General features: G+C 44.0%; 2 protein-coding genes and 1 long non-coding RNA gene across 9 annotated transcripts; 1 reads left to right on the top strand and 2 right to left on the bottom strand.

The window, feature by feature from the left end:
- The first annotated feature begins 75 nt into the window (after positions 1-75).
- LOC106820999 lies at positions 76-11,020 on the top strand. Of its 6 annotated transcripts, none has more exons than XM_014825627.1 (4): positions 76-3,150; positions 9,849-9,913; positions 9,979-10,080; positions 10,115-11,020. In XM_014825627.1, exons 1-4 carry the CDS (start codon positions 2,936-2,938, stop codon positions 10,912-10,914), a joined length of 1,182 nt encoding a protein of 393 aa, XP_014681113.1. In that variant the 5' UTR covers positions 76-2,935; the 3' UTR covers positions 10,915-11,020. The 6 variants fall into 6 exon arrangements, with proteins under 6 accessions (XP_014681113.1, XP_014681116.1, XP_014681114.1 ...); XM_014825630.1 differs by having other exon boundaries at positions 9,849-9,978; positions 10,013-10,080; XM_014825628.1 differs by lacking the exon at positions 9,979-10,080.
- On the bottom strand, positions 6,097-25,766 carry LOC106820998 (ubiquitin carboxyl-terminal hydrolase 44-like). 2 transcript variants are annotated; one of them, XM_014825624.1, is made up of 13 exons: positions 25,664-25,766; positions 22,978-23,105; positions 22,551-22,628; positions 21,561-21,601; positions 20,555-20,719; positions 18,879-19,154; positions 18,158-18,317; positions 17,559-17,758; positions 9,417-9,566; positions 8,950-9,127; positions 8,333-8,468; positions 7,898-7,964; positions 6,097-6,205 (listed from the first exon to the last, which is right to left on the bottom strand). In XM_014825624.1, the coding sequence occupies exons 2-13, from the start codon at positions 23,083-23,085 to the stop codon at positions 6,097-6,099; spliced, it is 1,668 nt and encodes a 555-aa protein (XP_014681110.1). In that variant the 5' UTR covers positions 23,086-23,105; positions 25,664-25,766. The 2 variants fall into 2 exon arrangements, with proteins under 2 accessions (XP_014681110.1, XP_014681109.1); XM_014825623.1 differs by having other exon boundaries at positions 25,682-25,766.
- LOC106821002 lies at positions 11,034-12,939 on the bottom strand. The gene is made up of 3 exons (XR_001395682.1): positions 12,877-12,939; positions 12,133-12,326; positions 11,034-11,178 (listed from the first exon to the last, which is right to left on the bottom strand). It is a non-coding gene; the product is annotated as an uncharacterized LOC106821002 (long non-coding RNA).
- Positions 25,767-26,016: the final 250 nt, after the last annotated feature.

Here is a 26,016-nt window from a genome sequence, read left to right as displayed (position 1 = left end):
CGGAATAAAAACACACTCAAATATATATATATCGGTGCGTGTGCGTGCGTGCGTGTCTGTGTTGTAATAAATAAATAACATTGAATAGGCACGCCACTTTCCTTTGCGACTACTACTACTACATGTAAACATCTAAATACGCTATCTAAACATCTTACTAAACTACGAAAAATTGATAAAAGAACAACATTATATATTAATGTTTGACCACCTGTTTATTTCATACAAAAATACAATGTATGTAAGTGCTATATCGCCTGCAATAAACTACATCCAACTTTACAGGCAAATATGTACAGCGTCTTCTGCATAGGGCTAATAAGTACAGACACGGGCAGTGGTAACAGCTTCTATATCAATGGAAATCCGCCAGTATATTTCTGCACTGAAAATAACCGACTGCATTTAATTTGAACTGTATGTATCACAGGTACAACACCTGTGTATAATAATATACAACGAGTTGCTAGCTGAATATCGACTCAATGTAACGAGAGCTAGTTCGATATCTAGAAATAGTTGTCTACTACATATATGCATTTGCCATTAATTACTTGATAAAAATATATACAGTTAAAATTCACATCCAACTTAGTAGAACATAAATGTGTTATCATGCAAGCCATACCACTGAATACGAAGCAATTTTAAATGGAATGCGTGATGTGTGTGTGCAAGTGTGTGCGCGTGCGTGAGTGAATGCGTGAGTGAATGCGTGAGAGTGAGTGTGTGACAGAGTGCATGTGCATGCTGCTACTTGTGTGTCCTGCAATCCTTAGTTAGAAATACTACCTCCGATATGGTACTACACCGCAACTTCCTCACCCAGTCATGGTCAGTCGATAAAATTCCAACAACAGTAATTTCTTTCCCATAATATTATAGTGTAAGGTAAATTTTCTACCAATGTAAAGAAAACCCACATTTAAAATGTTTGCGAGATCTCATCCAGACTTTAGTGAGACAGTGGGTGTATTATTTCAGGGTTAGTGTCTCAGTCAAGTCGTATGTGGCGATAGCAAAATACAAATATTTGATCGCCAATTTCGTTTACGCCCTATGTCATTTACTTTAGGTAGAACTTGTACTATGAGTAAGGTCATATACACAACGTCTATACAAAACACACATTAGTATTTTATAACCGTTTCACCTATCACCCATTCACCTAACAACAGTACTGCTGAGCACAACAAGAGTCACACTGTGCACAAGAGTTCTTACACACATCATTCCACGCTGGTACATTTAACAATGGCTACTATGCATTAATTACCGAAATATCGCTGCCATCAATATTGGTCATCATTATCCGATCCATGACAGGAACATTCCAAGGACAATATACTTCCCCAGCTGTAATTCATTCAAGCTCACAATCTATATACCGAGTCTTTTCTCCCACACAATAATTACGCACAGTATTTTTTGCCAGCTGTGGAAAGCTAGATTGTGGAGAGATTGTTTAACACGTAACCTACTGCTTACATGAACCGTGCACCGTGGCAAATCTCATTCATATTAATAAGTACAGCTGGTTTGTCCACCCGATGTATTGCCATGACCGATGTGAGAAGCAACGGCATGTCACGCACTCGTAGCATGCTACATCATGGCACGCACTCGGAACATGCTACATCATGGCACGCACTCGGAACATGCTACATCATGGCACGCACTCGGAACATGCTACATCATGGCATGCACTCGGAACATGCTACACCGTATGATTACCTGGCACATATAACAATGACAAACATCGTTACATATTGGCTGTTACACAGTTAGCAACGAATAACATTAAACGTGATACATCACTTGCCCGTGTCACATGGCCAAATCAAGTTTAGGTAGACCGTAGACATTAGCCTCCTCACGCCTTAGGCACGACATTTCAATGACGATTCTGGTCTGTTACGTACGGCTATATACGGATGAAAGAAACGGTCAGTGACGAGATGCAAATTTATATCCTAGGCCAAATTTTTGTTATGCAGAACTAAATAAATTTCAAGATGCTCATGACCATGTTGCTATTCAATGATACACGGGGTGCTAACCATGTCAAATAGCCTTTCGGAGATTCAAGTTTTGATAAAGACTCATGTAACCTAGTACATTAAAATTATACACTCCAAAACAATTAAATCCACTGAAACCGTAAATTTCAAGTTTTAATAAACTAGTCGAACTACTAAATAGTTATTAGGAACGATTCCAGTTTAAAAATGTAGTAAAAACTAGACCAAATCAAACGAATTGCTAGATATAAATGCCCTGCCTCCGAAAGTTCAACCACTTCTCGTCCACCACTCTCAAACAACTTAACAGATATATTGTGCAAGAGTAGGAATATGTGAATGCACGCAAACATGAATTTCACCTAAACCGATAGTACGATATATCAATTTAAACTCCAAATGGCAGCACCAGACAAACAAACATAGGTAACCCTCTCACTACTGCTGCATTCATTTCTTCTTCTTTGTCGTAGTCGAAGAAGTTAAGTGAACGCAGTGTTCATTTAACGTGTTACGACAAATCAACTGTACAGAAGAATATAGTCTTTCAGGTTTTCCCATAACTTGCGTTCTGCCACTATACTCACACAAACCAATATATTCAGCTTTCCACAGTGAATGCACACCGCTGAATTGTACAAATGCACCATTCTCAACACCCACCACTAAGAAAACGCATTTCTAAATGTACGACTATATTTCTTGCTTCTTAGATTTACACAGCAAGTGTGTGTCGGAAATCATGAAGTAGTGACAACAGGCACACATGCCGAGAGCTCGCTGCTGCCCTAATTATACAACTCTTGAATCAACACGTGATGTGATAACATACGTAGTCGGCCCCAACAGACCAGCACTTACGGAATTACAACATTCAGCTGCATCTAACAAATTCTAGCCGCAAAGCTTTGTACATGCACATAAATTGTATGATATCACTGGTATTGAAAAACGCAGAAACAGGACATCCTAGCTTTCAATTTAGAAGCAATCTACCTACGCGCAGCCGCCACACCTGCTGCCAACAAGCGAACGTCCTCACGTCTCTGCGATGCAATCTACCCCACGGTGACGTCACCGCCTACGCCGAGGCTGTAACGCACGAGTGTCTTCGGCACGTGGGCAGCCGGTTAGTGCTCACACGGACGTGTGTGGTGCCGAAGCGTCGAGCGCTCACACGGACGTGGATTATGTGGTTGCACAGGCAGCGGTCGACCGGCACGTGCGTCGGGTGACCAAAGGTCAAGTGCTCGCACGGACGTGTGTGGTGCACAGCGTACAGCGATACTACGGACGTGCCGTAGTGCCACGATAGCGCTCACAAGCGTGCGTCAGGTGCCACCATGTCAGCGTCTACACGGACGGTGTGGTGCCAATAAGAGTCAGTCACACGACGTGGCGTGGTGCGGTCAGCGCTCACACGGACGTGCGTGGTGGCACGCGTCAGCGTCAGTTGGACGTGCGTGGCTGCGGTCAGCACTCGACCACGGAGTGTGTGGGTGCCGGTCAGCGCCTCACACGGACCGTTGCGTAGGTGGCCGCGTCGCGCTCACACGGAGTGCGTTGGTGCCGCGTCAGCGCTCACACGACGTGCAGTGGTGCACAGTGTTCAGCGCTCACCGGACGTGCGTTGGTGCACAGTTGTCAGCGCGTCAACGGACTGTTGCGTAATGGTGCCGGCGTCTAGCACTCACACGGCGTAGTGTGGTGCCACAGGTGCAGCGCTCACAGGGACTTGCGTTAGGTGCCCGGCGTCAGCGCTCACACGGACGTGCGAGCGTGTGCGGTCAGCATCATCACGGACGTTGTGTGGCTGCCAAGGTAGCGGCTCACACGGAACGTTGCGTGGGTGCGTCAGCGCCTCAACGGACGTGGCGTGGGCCACCGGTCAGCGCTCGCACGGAGTGTGTGGTGCACCGGTCAGCGCTCACACGGACTTATGCGTGGTGCCACCGGTCAGCGCTCAGACGCGGAGAGTGAGCACGGGTCAGTGCTCACAAGAGTGCGGTTGGTTTTTCACGTCGCGTCGTCCGGCGGGTCCAGCGCCGGTCACGCTCAGCGCAGCGCTTCGCATCGCGGCTTTTGAGGTCACTCGTGTCCTCCTCGTCGAGAGAATGTTCGGCCGCAGCTGTTCGCTGCTGACCCAACCTCACGACCCGTCAGTGGTGGCGGAACACCGATTCGTCGGCGGGGGAGGGGCGGCAACGCAGGCTGGGTGACAGCAAGCGGGCGGCGGCCGGCGGCGATACCGGTCGGGGGACGCAGGTTCTGGTAAGATTTATGTAGGCCTGGCTCTGAGGACCTCATGAGGAGCATGGCTCCAGCCTCGCATGTTGCAAGTTGCACCGAGGTCTGCCTGGCGAAAGTAAGCAAAACGATTAAATAGGGATACTTTTCCCAGAATTTTAGTATATTTATTTAATTTTAACTATTAATTTTCAGTATTTATTATGATGGTAGTGCGATAAATATAGCATATGCTATGAATTTATTATATTACGCATTCACACTGTGTCATAACATCAACAGTAAAATTTCACATCTTTTATTTTGACCGCTGAATGACACCGCGCAGCCGACGTGCGTCCAACATTACAACGCGAAACTCTGACGCTCGCGCAACGCGCACTTAGCTACGCCTACCGAGGTGAGAAATGTTCCTAGCATACGCTTGCAGTGAAATTACGCTTAAATAAATCATTAAAACTTTTCCTGCTTGAACTCGCATTCAGAGTAGTGATGGGTATTTAGTCCAACGTAAACCGAATAAATTGAGACATTACCACTAGTGCTAACTCTTCTTGTACTGGCCAACTTTGGCATTCCAAAGTAATTAATAGATTAAGATGGTTAAACTAACTCAATTAGAATCTACCTACGAATAGGGAATGCATTCTTCAATACATACTTGCAGCATAACTGCTATTTCAAAATACAAGTATATTTCTGATGTGTACAGATTATCCATGCGGGAAAGAGATTAAGGGATTAAATTTGGGGTATATCAATCTGCGGTAGTGGCTGTGTTCACACAAGACCTGCCAACAATCTTACGCAAGCTACTGCGCAAACTCGTGCGATGCTTGTCGTTTTATACCAACGCCAGTTATATTGTCGTAGTGTGTTACCCTCAAGTTTTGAGGCTGGGTTACACAGCACCAAGACCCACGGTGCAGGTTGCGGGGGGGGGGGGCACATGACTGCTACTGGATTTTTTAAATTTATTATTATAAATTTAGTTTATACTATATATATATATATATGTATTATAGTATATTATATTATAAATTTTATTATAATTGAAAATAAACTGACTGGCGTTGGGATTCAGCAGTTGCAGGGTGTAGGTGACCGGATCCGAAGCCGCGGCCGTGTGTGATGATGACGCCATTCAGCTTCATACTCGTAAGCTCTCGTTCCGTCGACGCGATGGTTGCAGTACGGCCACACGTTCAGCCGTGCTCAAATTCACGTAGTTTCCGTTGATCTTCCTCTCGGTGAATCTGCCTGCCCACCTGCGCGATATGACGAGAGGCGATAAACATGTAACCGGACAAACAACAGGTTCACATTACAAGTAGCATAGCTAATTAACTACAATGTGAGCGGAAAGTGTCTCGCCATTTCTCTCAGTGAAGCCTGCCTGCCCACCTGCGCGTATGACGAAGAGATGGTTAAGACAGCGGTATCACACAAAGTAGCATGTTATTAACTTGAAATTGAAACGAAAAAAATTATACTATATTACTTTGAAATTTGACTTGGAACGGTGAAACGAAAATGTGACAAGTGTGTCACCCATTTATCTAAGTGTAAAGTATTTCGCATAAAAAATTTACACAGGTAATTTGTGCCAGCATCTTTTCTCGAGCATGATCAATATATCTAGATATCAGCATAATATATACAGTTTCATTCCAAGCATTGCGATAAAAAACTCCTGCCACGCAGTGAAAAATGCGCACGCCAGGCATCACTCACACACGCACGCACGCACAGCCTCGCCACACTTCACAGTTATTCATACGTAAATTTTTCATTCTGGAATCTGGATCCACCAGCTCGTACTCTGAATCTACTTTTCGATGCAGGCGCAGTATCTTGGGGGTTCGAATGAACCATCAGGCTCTTCTCCGCGGCTGACAGCGTCAGGGGCTTCCTTAGAGGTGGAACGTCTTCGACTGCAGGTCAATCGAGATGCTGCTTACCGATGAGACATTTGTTCACGAACTTACTGCACTCCATAGACATGGTAACCCAATACTTGTATATTGCTTTATTTTTTCGCGTACAGACATTTCGGCGAATTAGACTTGGACGCACAAGTTTCGCGCATTGGGTTAATTTCGCGGTCGGTGAATTTTGACCTTATTCGGTATTATTCGGACATGAAATTAATCGGTGTTGTTATTTTTCGTGGTCAGAAGAAGCGTTCGCGCAAATTCAGCCAGAAAATTTAAACCACCAGCGAAAATACAGCGTAGTACAGTATACGTTGTTAAAGAAGTTCATTGATAACTACGTGCAACTATTTAATTGCTATGACTGCATTGGAAAGTGAAGGGTCAAATGAGACAGGATGGTCAGAGAGGAAACGTAAGGAGAAAAGGAGTGGGGCAAGACAGATGGCAAGAGCTAGAGAGCAACAGGGAGAGAGCTAGAGAGCAACAGGGAGAGCGGTGAGCGAAGAGAGCACAGGGAGAGAGCGAGAGAGCAACAGGGGAGAGCGGAGAGAGCAACAGATGAGAGCCGAGAAGCAACAGGGAGAGCGAGAGAGCACAAGTGAGAGCGATTGAGAGCAAAGGCGGCGATGAGAGCAACAGGGAGAGAGACGAGAGCAAAGGGAGAGAGCATAGAGATCAACAGGAGAGAGCGACGAGAGCAACAGGGAGAGAGCCGAGGAGAGCACACAGTTGAGAGCGAGGGAACATGGTGGGAGCGAGAGAGCAACAGCGAGAGCGAAGACTAGCACAGCGGAGAGAGCGATGAGCACAGGGAGGCCACAGAGGAGAGTCAACAGAGGACGAGAGCGAGAGCAGACAGGGAGGAGGAGAGCACAGGGAGCAGACGAGAAGAGAAACAGGGAGAGCGAAGAGAGAGGCAACAGGGATGGAGCTAGAGAGCAACAGGGAGAGCGAGAGACAGCAACAGTGAAGAGCAGCGAGAGGAGCAACAGTGAGGCGATGAGAGACAGTGAGAGAGCGAGAGAGCAACAGGGAGAGAGCGAGAGAGCAACAGGGAGAGCGAGAGAGCAACAGGGAGAGCGAGAGAGCAACAGGGAGAGCGAGAGAGCAACAGGGAGAGCGACGACGAGAAACATGGAGAGGCGATGAGGCAACAGGGGAGATGCGAGAGAGACCAGGGAGAGCGGAGAGCGCAACAGGGAGACGATGGAGCACAGGGAAGAGCGACGGTAGACAACGGAGAGCGACGAGAGCACAGGGAACGAGCGAGAGAGCAACATGAGAGCGGAGAGAGACAACAGAGAGGAGCTAGAGTGCAACATGGGGAGCGAGAGAGCAACGTGAGAGAGCGAGAGAGCAACAGGGGAGGCGAGGAGGCAACAGTGAGAGAGCGACGAGAGCAACAGGGATAAGCGAGAGAGCACAGGCGAGAGCGAGGGCAACAGGGAGGAGCTATGAGAGCAAAGGGAGAGCGAGAGAGCAACAGGGAGAGCGAGAGAGCAACAGGGAGAGCGAGAGAGCAACAGGGAGAGAGCGAGAGAGCAACAGGGAGAGAGCGAGAGAGCAACAGTGAGAGAGCGAGAAAGCAACAGGGAGAGAGCGAGAGAGCAACATGGAGAAAGCGAGAGAGCAACAGGGAGAGAAAACAAGAGAGAGAAGGTAATGAGGTATAAAAACAATCTATACTCACTGTTACACTGATCACAGGCATATACGTTTCCTTCTAACGATTCTTTCTCTGTAAATTTGGCTAGCATTTCTGAAACCAAACAAGTGCAAACTATGCAGGATAAGCTTATATACCGGCTACTACACGAAATAATGCAGATTTAGTGCCAATTTTACCCATCCATATTTCTGACGTAATTAGTGGGCAACCTATCTTTCACAAAGTATAAGATGTGAAAAACTATTTAAAGAGAAAACTGTTCAAACAATTAATTGCATCATTTGCACCCTAGGCAGGTGTCTTAATGAAGCAAATAGATGAGAAACCGTGAAAATGTGCTGATACTACATAGGTGTCTTCAGACGAGTACTGTAAACAGTTATAAGATTGGTGTATGTGTGTGACAGCAATTACTGAACCTGACACCATGCCACAGATTTCGTATGCCATTTCACTACCTGTTAGGTCACAGTTGTCTTCTGAAAAGCTTCCCTCGGGAGAGTTCAGAACGTTGTACTTATCTGGGAACTCCAGTGACAGGTCCCAAAAGGGCTCGTAAGTGTGAGACTTGTGACCACATGCTACGCACGACACCTGTGACAGTGCACATACAAAGAGTTTGCTTATATGCTACACGCTACATTTCTCTATATTTTAATGATGAGATGGTATAATTGATAGTAGTCTTGGTTACTAAATAGTTTGATTATCACCATGGTCAGTATCGCAATACAATCCTGTAGATGGAAGAAAGGCGCAATAAATAAATCTGGAACACATCACGTGCTTAGAACAGAACATACTTAGCATATGGAAGTGTTACACACAAGGCACAGGTGAGTGACTCACAGAAGAACTAATAAATAATATTAAATGTTATTCTTCATTATTATCTGATAACTAGGCTAGTACGTATACGTATGCACCCATGCACACACCCACCCAATATGCAAACACCCACCCAATGTGCGTGCACACACCCACCCCAACACAGGTACATCAGCACTTTTAAGATATGAATAACTGATATGTAAATAGCAGTATGTAATAGGTATAATCAGATACCCAAGTTCACCTCACTGACTAGTTCTCCTTGGAATATATTTTTAAGCAGGGTCTTGGGCAGGGTAATGTTGTATGTGACCGGCACATACGTCCAACCGCGTGGACACTTGCTGTTTAAGCTTCGTGTCAATGCGTTTTCCTGGGGAAGCATGTCAGTGAGCTCAGCCTGCAGTCGTTCCACCAACTCACTGCAATACAAGAGCATTCCAACGATAAAATTTATTTGTTTGTAATATTAAGCTAGTGATATACTCCTATGTATAATAATGTTCTAAACATATTTTTAATTGTTATCATTTACTTTACCATCTGTGACTAAAGATTCTGGAATGTGCTGGAAAAATTATGTTCACGTCAAATCTGGTTGCTGAGCAATTCTGCGTTATCGCTGCATATTTCTGCACCTGCACTTTTACTGCACTGCACTGCTGTAACATGCTGTACAGAAATACAACTTCACGATAATTGTGTACGCACCACAAAAACTCTTGAGCATCTTGCTGTGAGAAACCCTTGAAAGAAGGAATAGCCTTCCACACGGCATGCAGCAGGGAGTGTGGGCTTACGATGGCCCACTTCGCTGACCACAGCACACGGTAAAGGTCGTGAAGCTCATGACACAGTGACCTGTAAACATCATAGCCCAGTTGTTCTAGACGTGCGTGGTGCAGGTCAGCGCTCACACGGACGTGCGTGGTGCCACCGGTCAACGCTCACACGGACGTGCGTGGTGCCACAGGTCAGCGCTCGCACGGACGTGCGTGGTGCCACCGGTCAATGCTCACACGGACGCGCGTGGTGCCACCGGTCAACGCTCACACGGACGTGCGTGGTGACACCGGTCAATGCTCACACGGACGTGTGTGGTGCCACCGATCAGCGCTCGCACGGACGTGCGTGGTGCCATAGGTTAGTGCTCACACGGACGTGCGTGGTGCCACAGGTCAGCGCTCACACAGACGTGCGTGGCACCGGTCAGCGCTCACACAGACGTGCGTGGCACCGGTCAGCGCTCACACGGACGTGCGTGGTGCCACAGGTCAGTGCTCGCACGGACGTGTGTGGTGCCACAGGTCAGCGCTCACACGGACGTGCGTGGTGCCACCGATCAGCGCTCACACAGACGTGCGTGGTGCCACCAGTCAGCGCTCACACGGACGTGTGTGGTGCCATAGGTCAGCGCTCACACGGACGTGCGTGGTGCCACAGGTCAGCGCTCACACGGACGCGCGTGGTGCCACAGGTCAGCGCTCACACGGACGTGCGTGGTGCCACCGGTCAGCGCTCACACGGACGTGCGTGGTGCCACAGGTCAGCGCTCACACGGACGTGCGTGGTGCCACCGGTCAGCGCTCGCACGGACGTGTGTGGTGCCACAGGTCAGTGCTCACACGGACGTGTGTGGTGGCACCGGTCAGCGCTCACACGGACGTGTGTGGTGCCACAGGTCAGCGCTCACACGGACGTGCGTGGTGCCGGTCAGCGCTCACACGGACGTGCGTGGTGCCGGTCAGCGCTCACACGGACGTGCGTGGTGCCACAGGTCAGCGCTCACACGGACGTGCATGGTGCCATCGGTCAGCGCTTGCACAGACGTGCGTGGTGCCACAGGTCAGTGCTCGCAAGGACGTGTGTGGTGCCACAGGTCAGCGCTCACACAGACGTGTGGCACCACCGATCAGCGCTCACACAGACGTGCACGACACCGGTCAGCGCTCACACAGACGTGCATAGCACCGATCAGCGCTCACACGGACGTGCGTGGTGCCACCGGTCAACGCTCACACGGACGTGCGTGGTGCCACCGGTCAACGCTCACACGGACGTGCGTGGTGCCACCGGTCAACGCTCACACGGACGTGCGTGGTGCCCCCGGTCAGCGCTCACACGGACGTGCGTGGTTTCTTCACGTCGCCGTCGTCCGGCGGCGCGGCGCCGTCCACGCTCAGCGCACGCTTCAGCATCGCCGGCTTGAAGGTCACCTCGTCGTCCTCCTCGTCGGAGCTGTTCGGCCGCAGTGTCGCGCTGACCCCAACCTCCGACCCCGCCAGTGGTGGCGGCACACCGATCCCGTCAGCGGGGGGAGGGGCGGCGACCGCGGCGGTGATGGCAGCGGGCGGCGGGGCGGCGACTACCGGCGTGGGGACGCGTGCGTAAAAGAGAATGTAGGCCTGGCTCTGAAGGACCTCATCGACGGAGCATGGCTCCAGCCTCGCATCGTTGCAGTGCACCCACGAGTCTGCAGCAGAAACGTAGCAACAACGTTAAAGGGATACTTTCCCCAAGAATTTTAGTATATTATTTCATTTTATATAATATTTCAGTATATTATTATGATGGTAAGTGCATAAATAATAGCATATGCCTAGAAATTTCTATAATTACGCATTCACGCTTGTCATAACACAACAGTACATTTCAACATCTTTTATTTTGACCGCTGACATGACACCGCGCAGCAGACGTAGCGTCCAACATTAACCACCGACCTCTGACGCTCGCAACGCGCACTCTAGCTACGCCCTACCGAGTGGAAATGTTCTAGCCAGACGTTGCAGTGAAATTAACTTAAATAAATCATAAAACTTTTCCTGCTCTGCAACTCGACATTCCAAGTAGTGATGAGGTAGCCCAACGTAAAACCACGAATAAATGAGACATTCACCACTAGTGTACTCTTCTTGTACTGCAACTTGGCATTCCAAAGTATTAATAAGATTCAGATGTTAAACTAACTCAAATAGAATCTACTACAGAACTAGGGAATGCATCTCTCAATACACTCACCTTGCAGTATAACTGGCTATTTCAAAATACAAGTATATTTCTGATGTGTACAGATATCCAGTTGCGGGAAAAAGAATTAAGGGCATAAAATGGGGTATATCAATCTGCGTAGCTGGCCTGTGTTCACACAAGACCCTGCAACAATACTACGCAAGGTACTGCGCAAACTCGTGCGACTGCTCGTTTTCACACGCCAGTTATATTGTCGTAGTGTGTTACCCTCAACGTTGAGGCCTGGAGTTACACAGACACAAAGACCCACGGTGCAGGTTCGGGGGGCGGGGCACATTAATCTTACTGCATTTTTTAAAATATTATTATTATAAATTATATTTATACTATATATATATGAATATATATTATATATATTATATTATAAATTTTATTATAATGAAAACAAACTTACTGGCGTTGGGGTTCCAGCAGTTGCAGGTGTAGTGACCGGATCCGAAGCCGCGGCCGTGGTGCATGATGACGCCCATCAGCTCATACTCGTAGCTCTCGTCCGTCGACGCCGGGTTGCAGTACGGCCACACGTTCAGCCGGTGCTCAAAACTTCACGTGTGCTTGATCTTCTCTCGGTGAAGCCTGCCTGCCCACCTGCGCGTATGACGAAGAGGCGATAAACATGTAACCGGCATAACAACAGGTATCACATACAGTAGCATGCTAATTAACTAACAATGTGAAGCGAAAGTGTCTCGCCCATTTCTCTCAGTGAAGCCTGCCTGCCCACCTGCGCGTACGACGAAGAGATGGTAAGACAGCGGTATCACACACAGTAGCATGCTAAATTAACTTGAAATTTGAAAGAACGACAAGAAACTTTATACTATATTTACTTTGAAATTGACTTGAACGGTGAAACGAAAAGGTGACAAGTGTGTCACCCATTTATCTCAAGTGTAAAGTATTCGTAAAAAATTACCACAGAGTAATTGTGCAGACATCTTTTTCGACATGATCCATATATCTAGATATCAGCATAATATCATACAGTTTCATTTCCAAGCATTGCGATAAAAACTCCTGCACGTGAAAACATGCGCACGCAGGCATCACTCACACACGCACGCACGCACAGCCTCGCACAACTTTCACAGTTTTCATACGTAAATATTTTCATCTGGATCTGGATCCACCACTCTACCTGAATCTCTTCAGATGCAGGCGCAGTATCTTGGGGGTTCGATGAACCATCAGGCTCTTTCTCGCTAGGTGAGGTGAAGGCTTCTTAGAGGTGGAACGTCTTCGACCTGCAAGTCAATCGAGATGCTCTTACCACGATGACATTGTTCACGACTACTGCACTCATAGACAGGTAACCCAATACTGTATATGCTATATTTTTCGCGTACAGACATTTTCGCGAATTCAGACTTGACGGACAATTTCGCGATTGGTTAATTTCGCGGTCGGTGAATTATGACTTATTCCGGTATTATTCGGAATGAATTTAATCGCGTGTTGTTTATTTTCGTGGTCAGAGAGCCCTGTTCCGCGAAATTCGCGAAAATTAAACCACCACAAAAAATACAGCGTATACAGTATACAGTTTTAAAGAGTTCATTGTAAACTACAGTGCACCTATTATATTGCTTTGATGCATCTGGGGAAAGTGAAGGGTCAAATGAGACAGGGATGGTCAGAGAGAGGAAACGTAAGGAGGAAAAGGAGTGGGGCAAGACAGATTGGCAAGAGCTAGAGAGCAACAGGGGGAGAGCTAGAGAGACAGGAGAGGAGTGAGAGCACAGGAGAGAGCGAGAGAGCACAGGTGGGCGAAGAGCAACAGTGAGAGCGGAGAGCACAGGGAGAGCAGAGGAAGCAACGTGAGAGCGAGAGGCCAACAGAATGAGCGCAGAGAGCAACAGGGAGAGAGCGGAGACAACAGGGAGGGAGAGCAAGAGAGCAACAGGGATGAGAGCGGAGCAGCAACAGGGAGAGCACGCAGAGGCATACAGTGAGAGCGAGAGAGCCAACAGGGAGGCGAGAGAGCAACAGTGGAGAGCGAGATAGCACAGGGGAGAGAGCGAGAGCAACAGTTCGGAGAGCACGAGAGAGCAACAGGGAGAGAGCGGAGAGCAACAGGGAGAGCGAGAGGCAACAGAGAGATGCGAGAGGAGCAACATGGAGAGGAGAGAGCAACAGGGAGAGAGCCGTAGAGAGCAACAGGGGAGAAGCGAGAGAGAACAGATGACGAGAGGAGGAGAGCAACGGAGAGCGAGAGAGCAACAGTGAGAGAGCCGAGAGAGCAACAGGGATGAGAGCGAGAGAGCAACAGGTCGAGAGCGAGGAGAGCCAAGGAGAGAGCAGTTGGAGAGCAACAGGCGAGAGCGAGAAGACAGGAGAGCGAGGTTGGTGTGGGGAGAGGCTCGAGGAGAGTGGAGGAGAGACCCGAGGGGCAACAGCGGAGGAGGCAGCCGCAGGGAGAGCAACAGGTGAGTGTTAGCCAGGGTGCCGGAGAGCGGGACAAGAGGAGTCACTAAGCTAAAAGAAAAGGAGACAACATTGCGGGATGAGCGGAGGAGGCAACATTGGTAGATAGGTGGGTCTGAGTGTGTGAGGCAACAGGAGGAGAGCTGGGAGGGAACGGGGAGGAGCGGAGGGGAGAGCAACAAGTGAGAGACGGGAGAGGGGAGCCAACACTGAGAGCGAGAGAGCAACAGCTGAGGAGAGCGATGAGAGGCAACAGGATAGCGAGAGCAGCAACAGGGGAGGCTCGAGAGGACCAACAGGGAGAGAGCTAGAGAGCAACAGGACGAGCGAGAGAGGCAACAGGGAGCAGCGAGACGAGCAACAGGGAGAGCGACGAGCAGCAACAGCGGAGAGAAGCTAGAGAGCAACAGGGAGAGCGATGAGAAGCACAGGGAGAGCGAGGAACAACAGGGACTGAGACGCGAGAGAGCCCAACAGGGAGAGAGCGAGAGAGCAGCAGTGATCTGAGAGCGAGAAAAGCACAGGGATGGAGAGCGAGAGAGCAACCATGGAGAAAGCGAGAGAGCAACAGGGAGAGAAAACAAGAGAGGAGAAGTAATGAGGTATAAAAACAATAATATACTCCGACTGTTTACACTGCATCACAGGCATGATTACGTTCCTTCTAACGATTCTTTCTCATGTAAATTTGGCTAGCATTTCTGAAACCAACAATGCAAACTATGCAGGATCAAGCTTATATACCGGTATACACGGAAAATAATGCAGATTTTAGTGCCAAATTTATTACCCATCCATATTTCTGACGTAATTAGTGGGCAAACCTATCTTTCACAAGTATTAAGCATGTGAAAAAACGATTTAAAGAGAAAAACTGTTCAAACAATTAATTGCCATCATTTTCACCCTTAGGCACGGTTGTCTTAATGAAGCCACATAGCATGGAAACCCGTGAAAATGCTGCTGATACTACATAGGTGTCTTGCAGACGAGTACTGTAAACAGTTATAAGATTGGGCTGTATGTGTTGACAGCCTTACTGAACCTGACACCATGCCACAGATTTCGTATGCCATTTCACTTACCTGTTAAGGTCACAGCTTGTCTTCTGAAAAGCTTCCCTCGGTGAGAGTCAGAACGTTTGTACTTATCTCGAACTCCAGTGACAGGTCCCAAAAGGGCTCGTAAGTGTGAGACTTGTGACCACATGCTACCACGGACTCCCCGATAAATCACAACCACCACCCTCGCCGTCGCTTACACACCCGGCCGCCGACCAACCCTACCTTCCCGACACTACACCACCACGACCACACCACGGCCCGAATACAATCACGACCTCCCCCTCACGACGCCAACTCCACAATAACAAATCTACCGCCTAACAACAACACCGAACAACAGCTCCACACCGACACCGCAACGACACCTGTGACAGCGCAACATCAAGGAGTTGGCCTTAATATGCTACACGCTACATTTCCTATATTTTTACAATGATGAGATGGTATACATGTATAGTAGTCGTTTGTTACTAAATAGTTTGATTATCACCATGGTCAGTATCGCAATACAATCCTGTAGATGGAAGAAAGGAGGCAATAAAATAAATCTGAACACATCACGTGCTTAGAACAGCATACTTAGCATATGGCAAGTGTCTCACACAACGTGAGTGACTCAACAGAAGAACTAAAAATAATATTAAATGTTATTCTTCATTATTATCTGATTAACTAGCTAGTACGTATACGTATGCACCCATGCACACACCCACCCAATATGCAAACAACCCACCCAATGTGCACACACCCACCCCAACACAGGTACATCAGCACTTTTAAGATACTGAATAAACTGATATGTAATGCAGTATGTAATAGGTATACATCAGATACCCAAGTTCACCTCACTGACTAGTTCTCCTTGGATATATTTTTAAGCGGGTCTTTGGCAGGGGGTAATGTTGTATGTGACCGGCACATACGTCCAACCGCCGTGACACTTGCTGTTTAAGCTTCGTGTCAATGCGTTTTCCTGGCGGAAAGCATGTAGTGAGCTCAGCCTGCAGTCGTTCCACCAACTCACTGCAATACAAGAGCAGTGTCCAACGATAAAATTTATTTGTGTATGTAGATATTAAGCTAGTGATATACTCCCTATGTATAATAATGTTCTAAAACATATTTTTAATTGTTATATTACTTTACCACTTTACCATCTGTGACTAAAGATTCTGGAATGTGCTGCAAAAATATGTTCACGTCAAATCTGCTGTGCTGAGCAATCTGCGTATACGCTGCAATTTCTGCACCTGCACTTTTACTGCACTGCACTGTGTAACATGCTGTACAAGAAATACAACTTCACGTAATTGTGTACGACCACAAAAACTCTTGGCATCTTGCTGCTGAGAAAACCCTTGAAAGAAGGAATTGCCTTCCACACGCGCATGCAGCGGAGTGTGGGCTTACGATGGCCCACTTCGCTGACCACAGCACACGTGTAAAGGTCGTGAAGCTCACATGACACCAGTGACCTGTAAACATCATAGCAGTTGTTCACGCTACGTGTGGAGAACAAAACATCATAGCCCAGTTGTTCACCCTACGTGTGGAGAACAAAACATCATAGCCCAGTTGTTCACCCTACGTGTGGAGAACAAAACATCATAGCCCAGTTGTTCACCCTGCGTGTGGAGAACAAAACATCATGGCCCAGTTGTTCACCGCACATGTAGAGAACAGGCAGCAGCAGCCACAATATGCTCTCGTGGTTGCAAAATTATTCCTAATCTATTGCCACTTTCCTATAGCATTTCATTCGGACATTCCAGTAACTGCTAGAATGGATGCCATTCCTTAACAATACGAACTGGAATAAACGGATAAAACACAGACTAAACATGTAAATGGTGCAAAACACACAGACAGCCACAGACTATTAGGGACCAAATTAGCAGCTAACTGATACTTTCGTCATTATATCATCTATAATCATTATACTGATTCCCAATCATCTACGCATGGTACACTTCAATAGCTCACTCACTATGCACGAGCGTGTGAGTGGGACGATAGGGTACCAGTCTAGTAAGTAATGCAAACCAAAACGAAGATTGATGCAATACACAATATAATACACAATTTCATAACATATCAAGAGTACTGCAATAGTATTGCAATAGTTTTTCAGTTACTCCAATAGTATTAGTATTCACAATATTATTTTCATTATCGCAATATCACAATAGTAGAATTGCACCCCATAGTCACTCCCTAATCATAAACGATCTCGTAGTGCCAACGTAGTGCTTTTGGTGCAAGTACTCAATGAGTACTCAATGCATAAGCGCATGTTGGTAACATTACAAAAAAGTGCTGATCCGATACTTACACCGTGTCGTCTGTCTTGCCTGCTTTATTCTCCACTGCCATCTTCTGCAGACCAGCACCAGATGCACTGGGGCAGCTGCCACCATTAAGGCCACCCTGTATGCAGCCCTTGCCCTTAGTGCTGGACTTGGTGCCTGATCCTACTTTACCACCGTTATCCTGCTTCTTACTCCAACAACTCTTATCCTTCTGCTCAACATGCTACAGTCGTAACCGTCGTGTATAACAAAATAAAATAGCATTGAGCAATATAGAATGGAAGCAAATCCTAATGAAGCAATACCACCAAATATAGAATGTTCAGTAACACCTGATGATGTCTGTCTGCACAAGATTCCACAATTAAGATAGCACTGACCAAAATAGAATCGAACCACACAGAATAGGATTACACTACTCAAGATACTATAATAACAGGCACCTATAACATACCAACCTATAATATCATCGATAATGCAAGCATATAATCAGTAACTATGGTGATGTCTGCCTGAATTTACCGTGATTATATTATGATTGTATTCTATGATATTATTATATTGTAACGATTATAATATGGCACTGAAACTAATTTGCAGCTACCATAAAAATAATACGCACCTGCTTTGCTTCTTGTGTCGTCTGCCTCGCAAAGACTCGCACTGTTGTCATGTTCTTTCCAGACTTATAGCACTTGTTCTTATTCTTGCCCGTGTTTGTATAGGCGTTACAGTGAGCAACCTTCATGTTGATGAAATATTCTCTGAACTCTGTTATGTGTCTGAAAAGTGGGGGAATTCACAGGTATTGCCATTACTGCCATATTTTTTCAATATTCTTTAAGAATACTGACTTGCTTGCACTTGCTCTCAATCTCTCTTTGGCTATGCATCTCGTTCTCTCTCTATGTGTATCACACACATGAATGCACACAATACCTTACACATTCACTGATCTTTAACCATAGACAGAATTTCTGACATGCCGAGCAAGTAAATATTGTAAAGCCTAGTCCTCTTCCTCAAAATTAAATAGCATCATTTCACCATCTTTTCAAGATATCGTAAGCAATGGATTCAGACATTGGCATGGATTTAGCAACATAGATGTTCAATTTCAGCATGGTGAAGCAAATTTAACTTTTCAAACTTCACCACACTGCGTGACACCTATGGCTACATTGGAAAAAAATTCACTGCACTAAATTTTGTAAAATGAAAATTAAGACCAATGACAATGATTTCAAGCTTAGATGTCTTACCCTCCAATTTACACATGGATTCCCAATTTAGGGCAATTAGCAGTATAAAAATATTATAAAAATGTTAATAAGTATGCATACCCCAGCACTTGTATGATACTGTTCATGTAGCATGTGTTCCCAAGATTTCGTAAGCCAGTCACTCCAGGCTTAAACGCGTGTTTCCTTTTTGGCACCACAGAAGGAGCCACAGGTTCCGCCTTCTCTTCCTTGACTGGTGTTGGTGCGGATGCCATGGTTTTTATGGCACGCACATAATCACGCCAGGCATAGAATGTGCTGCTCAGGAGGACAAAGCGTCGGTGTCGGAAGGCAGTAAAAATCTTGTCAGCCTCCCGTAGAACTTGCTCGGCCGACCTGCAAAATTTCTGTGGTTAGAACTGCCTGGAAAATGTCAGAAAGAAATGTCAAAAGGAAATGGCGTGTTAAAACAATCATTTCTCAAATAATCCAAACAATAAATTTAAACAAATTTAAACTCAGCTGTCAGCGTAAATATTACCGATTCCTTCTGCATAAAAATTATTACGCATTGCTGCTGTTATAGGCTATAAAACAACAGATGTGCGCCAGCCATCTTCAGAATCACGATAATGGAATGTTCAAACGGTCCCATGAAACAAACGCATCTAGTTACGTGACGCAAATATTTGTACACTGGTACCTATCTCGAAATGTATACAAAGGTAATTGACCTAGCGTAGATACAGGGTTCCGGTCTCACGAGAGCAAAAATCACGCGCTAGGTTTGTTGACATATAAGTAAACAATCTACTCTGAAATGCAGATCGGTGCAAATATTGGTGGAAAGAATGTTGTGCGAGTGTTATATGACACGTTAGCCTTACTAAATGCATTTGGTGTTATGCAAGGAGTACCGTTAAGTATCAGAACGGTTAAAAAATTATGAAAACGTTTGATAAAAACATGAGAAATCCTTGCTTTAAAACTTCTATATTGCTATTTCACTTAAAATTGTTCACAAGCAATAAATAATTAGCCACTAAAGTGACTTGACTAGTGACTCATAATAACCAGTAGTCACCAACAGCAGTGCTCAATTTTAAGGTTTTTTTTGGGTTGTCCGGAGGACAGCCAAGAGAGTAGCATATGGTTGTCCCTCAAGAGTTTTGGTTGTCCGGATATTATTTAAACATATGTGCTGCATGCGCTCTGCTCACGTGATGCTCAGTGCTGTAAAGCAAAAGGCCTAATCATGTACATTTTGTACGTATTGCAGTGACAGCAGACATGGCCATTCGCATTGTTTCACTCATTATATGAAGAGAATAAAATATTGGTAATGTGTAAATGATGCTGGGATCAATGACGTATAATAATAGTAATTAAAAGTTGCATGAAATTTATTTCATAACATTTACATTAAGTTAACTAACACTACTAACATTACTAACACTATGTGTCAAGTCACAGATGAGTAAAAATTGAAAATTAACACGAAACATTGTGTTGTTAAACACGTGATGTTATACTTTGTATCAAGCAAGCCAAACAATGCGTTTAGACATGTACGTTTGCAGCGTATTGTGCAACCCTGGCCGTATGTAAAATGAACGCGCGCATTATGAATATAATTTTTTTTTATAGAGGTTGGACACCGGACAACCACGGAAGCAATTTTTAGTTGCCCGAGAGAAAATCCAGTCGTCACGGACGACCGGACGACTGTTAAAATTGAGCCCTGCAACAGTGACCAGTAGTGACTATTATCTACCCTATAGTTAACCCTAACTCACTCAGATTCGCCAGAATTCACAATGGCAGAGCGCAGGAAGCGACCACTCCGAACCTCCGGCACCACACCTTCGAAGTTCTGCGTTGCTATGGCACTGAGCATAGTGCGAAGCAGCTTGATGTCACCGGCGGCGTTATCATTGAGCACATACTCCTCACAAATGTAGCTGCCAGAGATCGGTCACAGAATCAAAGTCAGTCAATCATGGTGAACAGGTCTTAATGTAAAAGTGAGAATGAGCTGAGGACTAACGAGATATGCACGTGGTATTTTGTTGCTCGTCTTCTGGTGTGCCATCGGTAAGTTATTAAAAATACTGTGAATTTATTTTCTTACTGCACTGTTTTGCATCGGTCGTGAATGAATTTGGTTTTAGATTATGATTTAGTGAATGAATTTAGGTTACGATGCAAAGATGAGGTTGTGATGGAGTTGTGTGACTCACCCAATGACGAGTGAGCCAATATTATCTGTCTCTATTGTCATAATTCAGATAATGGTTGCACCTACATGGTATGACACTACACAAAAGATTTCCATGCATGTACCTCATTGCTCATTCTGCGGGGTTCTTCATAGCAAAGTCAAAGATAAAACCTGAGTAATAGGATATTTAATATTTTGTTTGAGCTACTCACTGACTCAACAGGCCATATAATGTGACGAAAGAGCTTCATGCAGGTTCATGCATCAACACGCATAATTAGAAAATTTTGGCTTGTAAATTTTCAGTGTTACAGCTGGTATGGACTAGAAGATTGCAAGCATGCAAAAACAGGATGAACTAAAAATAATATAAACAAAGTGATATTAGGTACGATAGAGGGCTATTTACTTATTTTATACTACTAATATAAAAATATGTGTGTGAGCAATGGTTAGACGTGGGGTTTTCTTTGGCTACATTAACTATGAAAGAAGTTGCAAGCTCTAACAGCATCCAGCAGCTAAAGATGTGCAAAAGGATGATAAATGGCAAACAGAACACCATCGACCATAGCACTCACCAGTAAACGTATTTCTCATTCACTTCAATAGCTATCGGATGCTGAAATACAAAACAATGCAACACAAAGTTAACACAAACATGATCAGGATCGCTACCTCTCTAAGGTTTTGGTACTAGCAGGTTACAAAACGTCTTGCTCTGAACCACTTGCCGCAATTCTTTTATGAAACAAGCCTTTTAGATAATACAATAGATTGAAGCAAGCCTGGTAGCACATGTCAGTGATTGGTTGTGCATAAATGAATAGCACTGCATGGCTTCGGTACTTAACAACTATCATAGCTTAAGCTCAAAATAGAAAGAAGCCTATTGACAATATCAATGATACATCCTGTAATGTTTATATGACCTCTTACAAGAATTGCACTGACTATTTTATAATAATATATTGTTATTTGTCTGTTTCACAATGGTAAATTGACAGGTGTAGGTTTTGAGTATCTATCATGTGTTCTGGTTTTCTCTGGCAGTACTGGAGATTAGTTAACTGTTTTGGTCAGTAGATACTAATGCTAATGCCATGTACAGCAATATCAAGAGCTCATTTTATACAACATTTTAAAAATGTTGTATAAGAAACTGCCATATAATATTAATGTCCACAGTTGTTCCACTAAAGTGACATAAATATATAACCAGATAACAGTAACTGCTACTGTATATATAAATATACTAATGCATACAGCATATTGTACCTTTACTTGTACTCATACAGACAGATACACACTGTACGAGGAAACCTTAAATTGCTCCATCATTCACGGTTGCTACTATTATTCAGAGCAATAGATAAAATTCAATTATAGATGATTGACCCACATTTCAGTCACACATCTGATGTGAGTCTGCTCTTTTAAAAAGAAAAAAACAGAATATCAAAGCATAATTTTAACTAATGATTTACACCGGCAGTTGCACCTTATTGACAACCACTGGCAATTGCGATGGTGAAAAATATTATCCACGCTGAAACCTGCTGTATTCTTACCCCAGCTTCCTGGAAATGTTTCACTGCATGTTCATCATTGAATCTGCCACAGCCAACATGCTTGCAGTTCAGGCAAGCCTGAAATACGGGCGGGAGAGTCACATTCTATTCTCAGCAGATTAGTAAATACAACAACAAAACATAGCCAACTTTGGATTTTTGTCGTTTTTGCCGTTTCTGTGAATGAATGCATCAAAATGGTTTCAGGCACTTTTGTTCTAGCCATTCATCATAATTAACACGATCTTAAACATCTGTAGTGGCCAGTAATTCAGATCACACTGGCTGGTTGTCCAAATAACTCTAGGTATGTATATATCCGTCTGACATCAGTGATATGAGCTGTTATCAATACTCACACACCTACAGCTTTAGTACTCTATTGTTAATTATATGAATCAGCAGTAAAGGAGCAAATGGAACTCACCCATACACTTTCGGTTGTACCACACACAATGCACACCCATTTTTGAGGGTTTAGAATTGAATGGTTGTCACCAAGGTTGAACTTTGTTACATGCTTGCACTTGTCCATGCTTTCTTTTGCGTAATTTTCTGAAAACACAAATACTCAATTGCAGTAGTCATAAGTACCTTTGTACCCTATGCATAAGATCCAATGTTTTAGGATCAGCTCTCTCACATCTCAGTTTAGGAAAAACTAACACAGCAGTCCCTGCTTTATCGGGACAGGTCGGCAACTATAAAATTGCCCTGATTAATCGATGGTCACATTAAGTGATGAACACATTTCCAGTCGCACATTGATGCCTACTTGTAACAACCAATTTGTAAGTTTGACTCTGTCTTAGTTTGGCCTCACTCTGCAGATGGACAATATGTAGTAGTTTGTTTTAGTTTGGCCTCATTACAGTTCACATACACACACAGAACAATTATACACACAGATCATCCCTGATCACAAGATTAAACCTCAGTCTAATGAGCATTACCATAATTTTTTTTGCCGTGCAACCGCACCTCAAAGTTGAATCTACAATGACTAATGCAAAACTCAATGAGATTACTGATAATGTGGATAATGTAAATGCAAGTAGGGCAACTACACAGAACACAACTGTGTAATAATGATAGTAATCATTTGTGAGGTGTCAAATTAATTGCACGGTTTCTTATACATAAGAGGCACAGTAGCGCACCGCCGTTGTCAAATTTAACATCGTCGTTGCGAAAATGTTCCAAGACATTCAATTTTATTTTAAATTTTACTGGGGGACAATGCGAGAGGAACGCCTTTGAACCCATCATGCACGTTTTTCCCAAACTGGTCATTACCTCCTTTGTCTAATTTTCCCAGAGAAGAAACACTGAATTGGAAAAGCTGGTACTTCAGCTCAAATATAAATCCTTTGCAATTTTTTAAGAATTTTACAGAACTAAGAAGAACTTGAAAACTAAATTCAAATTCCTTCACTTCTGTAATATAATCATAAAGGATTAATAAACATTACACATGATACAAAACAATTGTACAGATACCTTGGTTCTATGTATTATAAATGTAAAAATTATTATTATTACTATATTTATCACTGTTAAAATGTACAACCCATGGTCCATTAGAACTGCCAATTTCCACAAAATCTAATTTAATCTAAATCTAAATTGTTTCAAAATCGAAACCTCTATTTGCTACAGATCACTATTAAAATCCACATTCCCGGTATCTATATTGTCTTTAACAACATAAAATAAGTCACAAAATACACTCATCATTCAGGTTAATTAAAGGATGTGCTAAGATGGGCAAAATGTACGTGATGAATTTTGTAATGTAAGTTAATTCCCCATTAGCTTCCATTATATAATTGGATATGCATTTCCATAAAAATTTGATTGACCACATTAAGTAATTCAATAATACATTATTTTTCAATATAATATGAATGGGTGTTAACAGACAAAAATCCTGTCACAAAAGGCCATGGGCATCCAGGTAGGTATACACACATGGACGAAATATTGGAGGGCTGCTAATGTTTTAAAACCAAAAAAGGGGTCGAAACAATTGCTGCTGCATAACTTCCCAGGTTTAAAATTACTTGATTGTGATAACAAATCGACTTTGACGACTGTAACCAAGCAGAAATTATGTTTAAAGTAGCATCAGATGAGGTGATACAATGGGATTTAGTGAAAAGAAGAGGGTAGGGCACAGAATTTATTCTGGATAAGTTGTGAATGTCTAATTATATTAGAACCCGACTCTGAATACTTGTCAATGAAGTATCAAAATTTGGACTACGCACTGCAAGGATAGAAATAAGGAGAAAAAAAGAGATGGTCCACAGGACCGTGCATCTAGTTTGAAATTGAGATGGTCCTCCTAAATTTCAAATTGTTTTCTAAAAGTAATGCGGCGTGCAAGCATAAGAAAGACATTTTACATGGTGATAAAATGGTTTAATTATTCACCTACAATGAATGTATCATTGCGATACAGTAAACATCAAAGAAAATTACCGTAAAATGAGACCAAAATATTCAATGGTCCGTCGGACCATTGACTTTGAAAATCGGATGGTCCTCCTGATTATTTGATGGCCCCGGATCATCGGACCATCGCTTATTTCGACCCCTGCACTGTAGTCTGTAGTAATATTGATTGGCATTTAGCAGGCCTATGAATATTATGTTTCAGAGTGAAACCAGTGTCAGATTGTGTCATTATTACTGGACAGAATTCAGCAGTCTATTATAAAATACGTTGTGTATAAACTAGTACTAGTACTAGTAGTAGTACTAGTATTCTATACCGTATACGCAATTTGTAAGATTCAATCAATTCTTCAAGAGTGAACTTGGATTGGAAGACCCCACCTTTATTTGAAAATCTGAAATCGACTGAGTATGTAAGACCTCACAAGTCAGCAGGACCAAGGGCACACTAAATTAATCCTGTGTAGAGTGAGTCGTTTGAGTAACAGCGATACTGATAACACTATAAACAGTAGTAACTGTTACTAAAACAAGCAAATCAAAGATGAATCACATGATCAAAACAAAGAAGCCAGGAGATTACATTTTATGATAAATCTACCTATAACTTGCGCGAATAATAATGAAATCCATTTAGGAAAATAACGACATACTCCCACTGCATATCTAACCTATTTCCACGCAGTTTGGAAAGTGGTATAGTTGCCTTTTGTCGATGAAATTAATGAGGTTAAGTTAGTACGGAGGCCGCCATCATCTTTCTTCACGGTGATTGGTGGAATATTTTACCCAGTATACACGATAAAAATAGTAACAAGTGGCGAATACTCGACCACTGATCTCTATAATATAATTTTATATAATATAATATTATTATAGAGGTTTTATCAGTGGTGCAGGCCACAGGCTATCACGCTGAGAACAATGTATATATATATATATATATTTTATATATTTATATATATTCAACAACAATTGTTCTATATAATTATATATATATACATTC

This window comes from Priapulus caudatus, unplaced genomic scaffold (genome assembly GCF_000485595.1).
Source record: "Priapulus caudatus unplaced genomic scaffold, Priapulus_caudatus-5.0.1 Scaffold55, whole genome shotgun sequence".
In the NCBI taxonomy this organism is placed as follows: Eukaryota; Metazoa; Priapulida; class Priapulimorpha; order Priapulimorphida; family Priapulidae; genus Priapulus; species Priapulus caudatus.
Note: the sequence above shows the minus strand (reverse complement) of the source record. Positions and strands in the feature narration are given on the sequence as shown.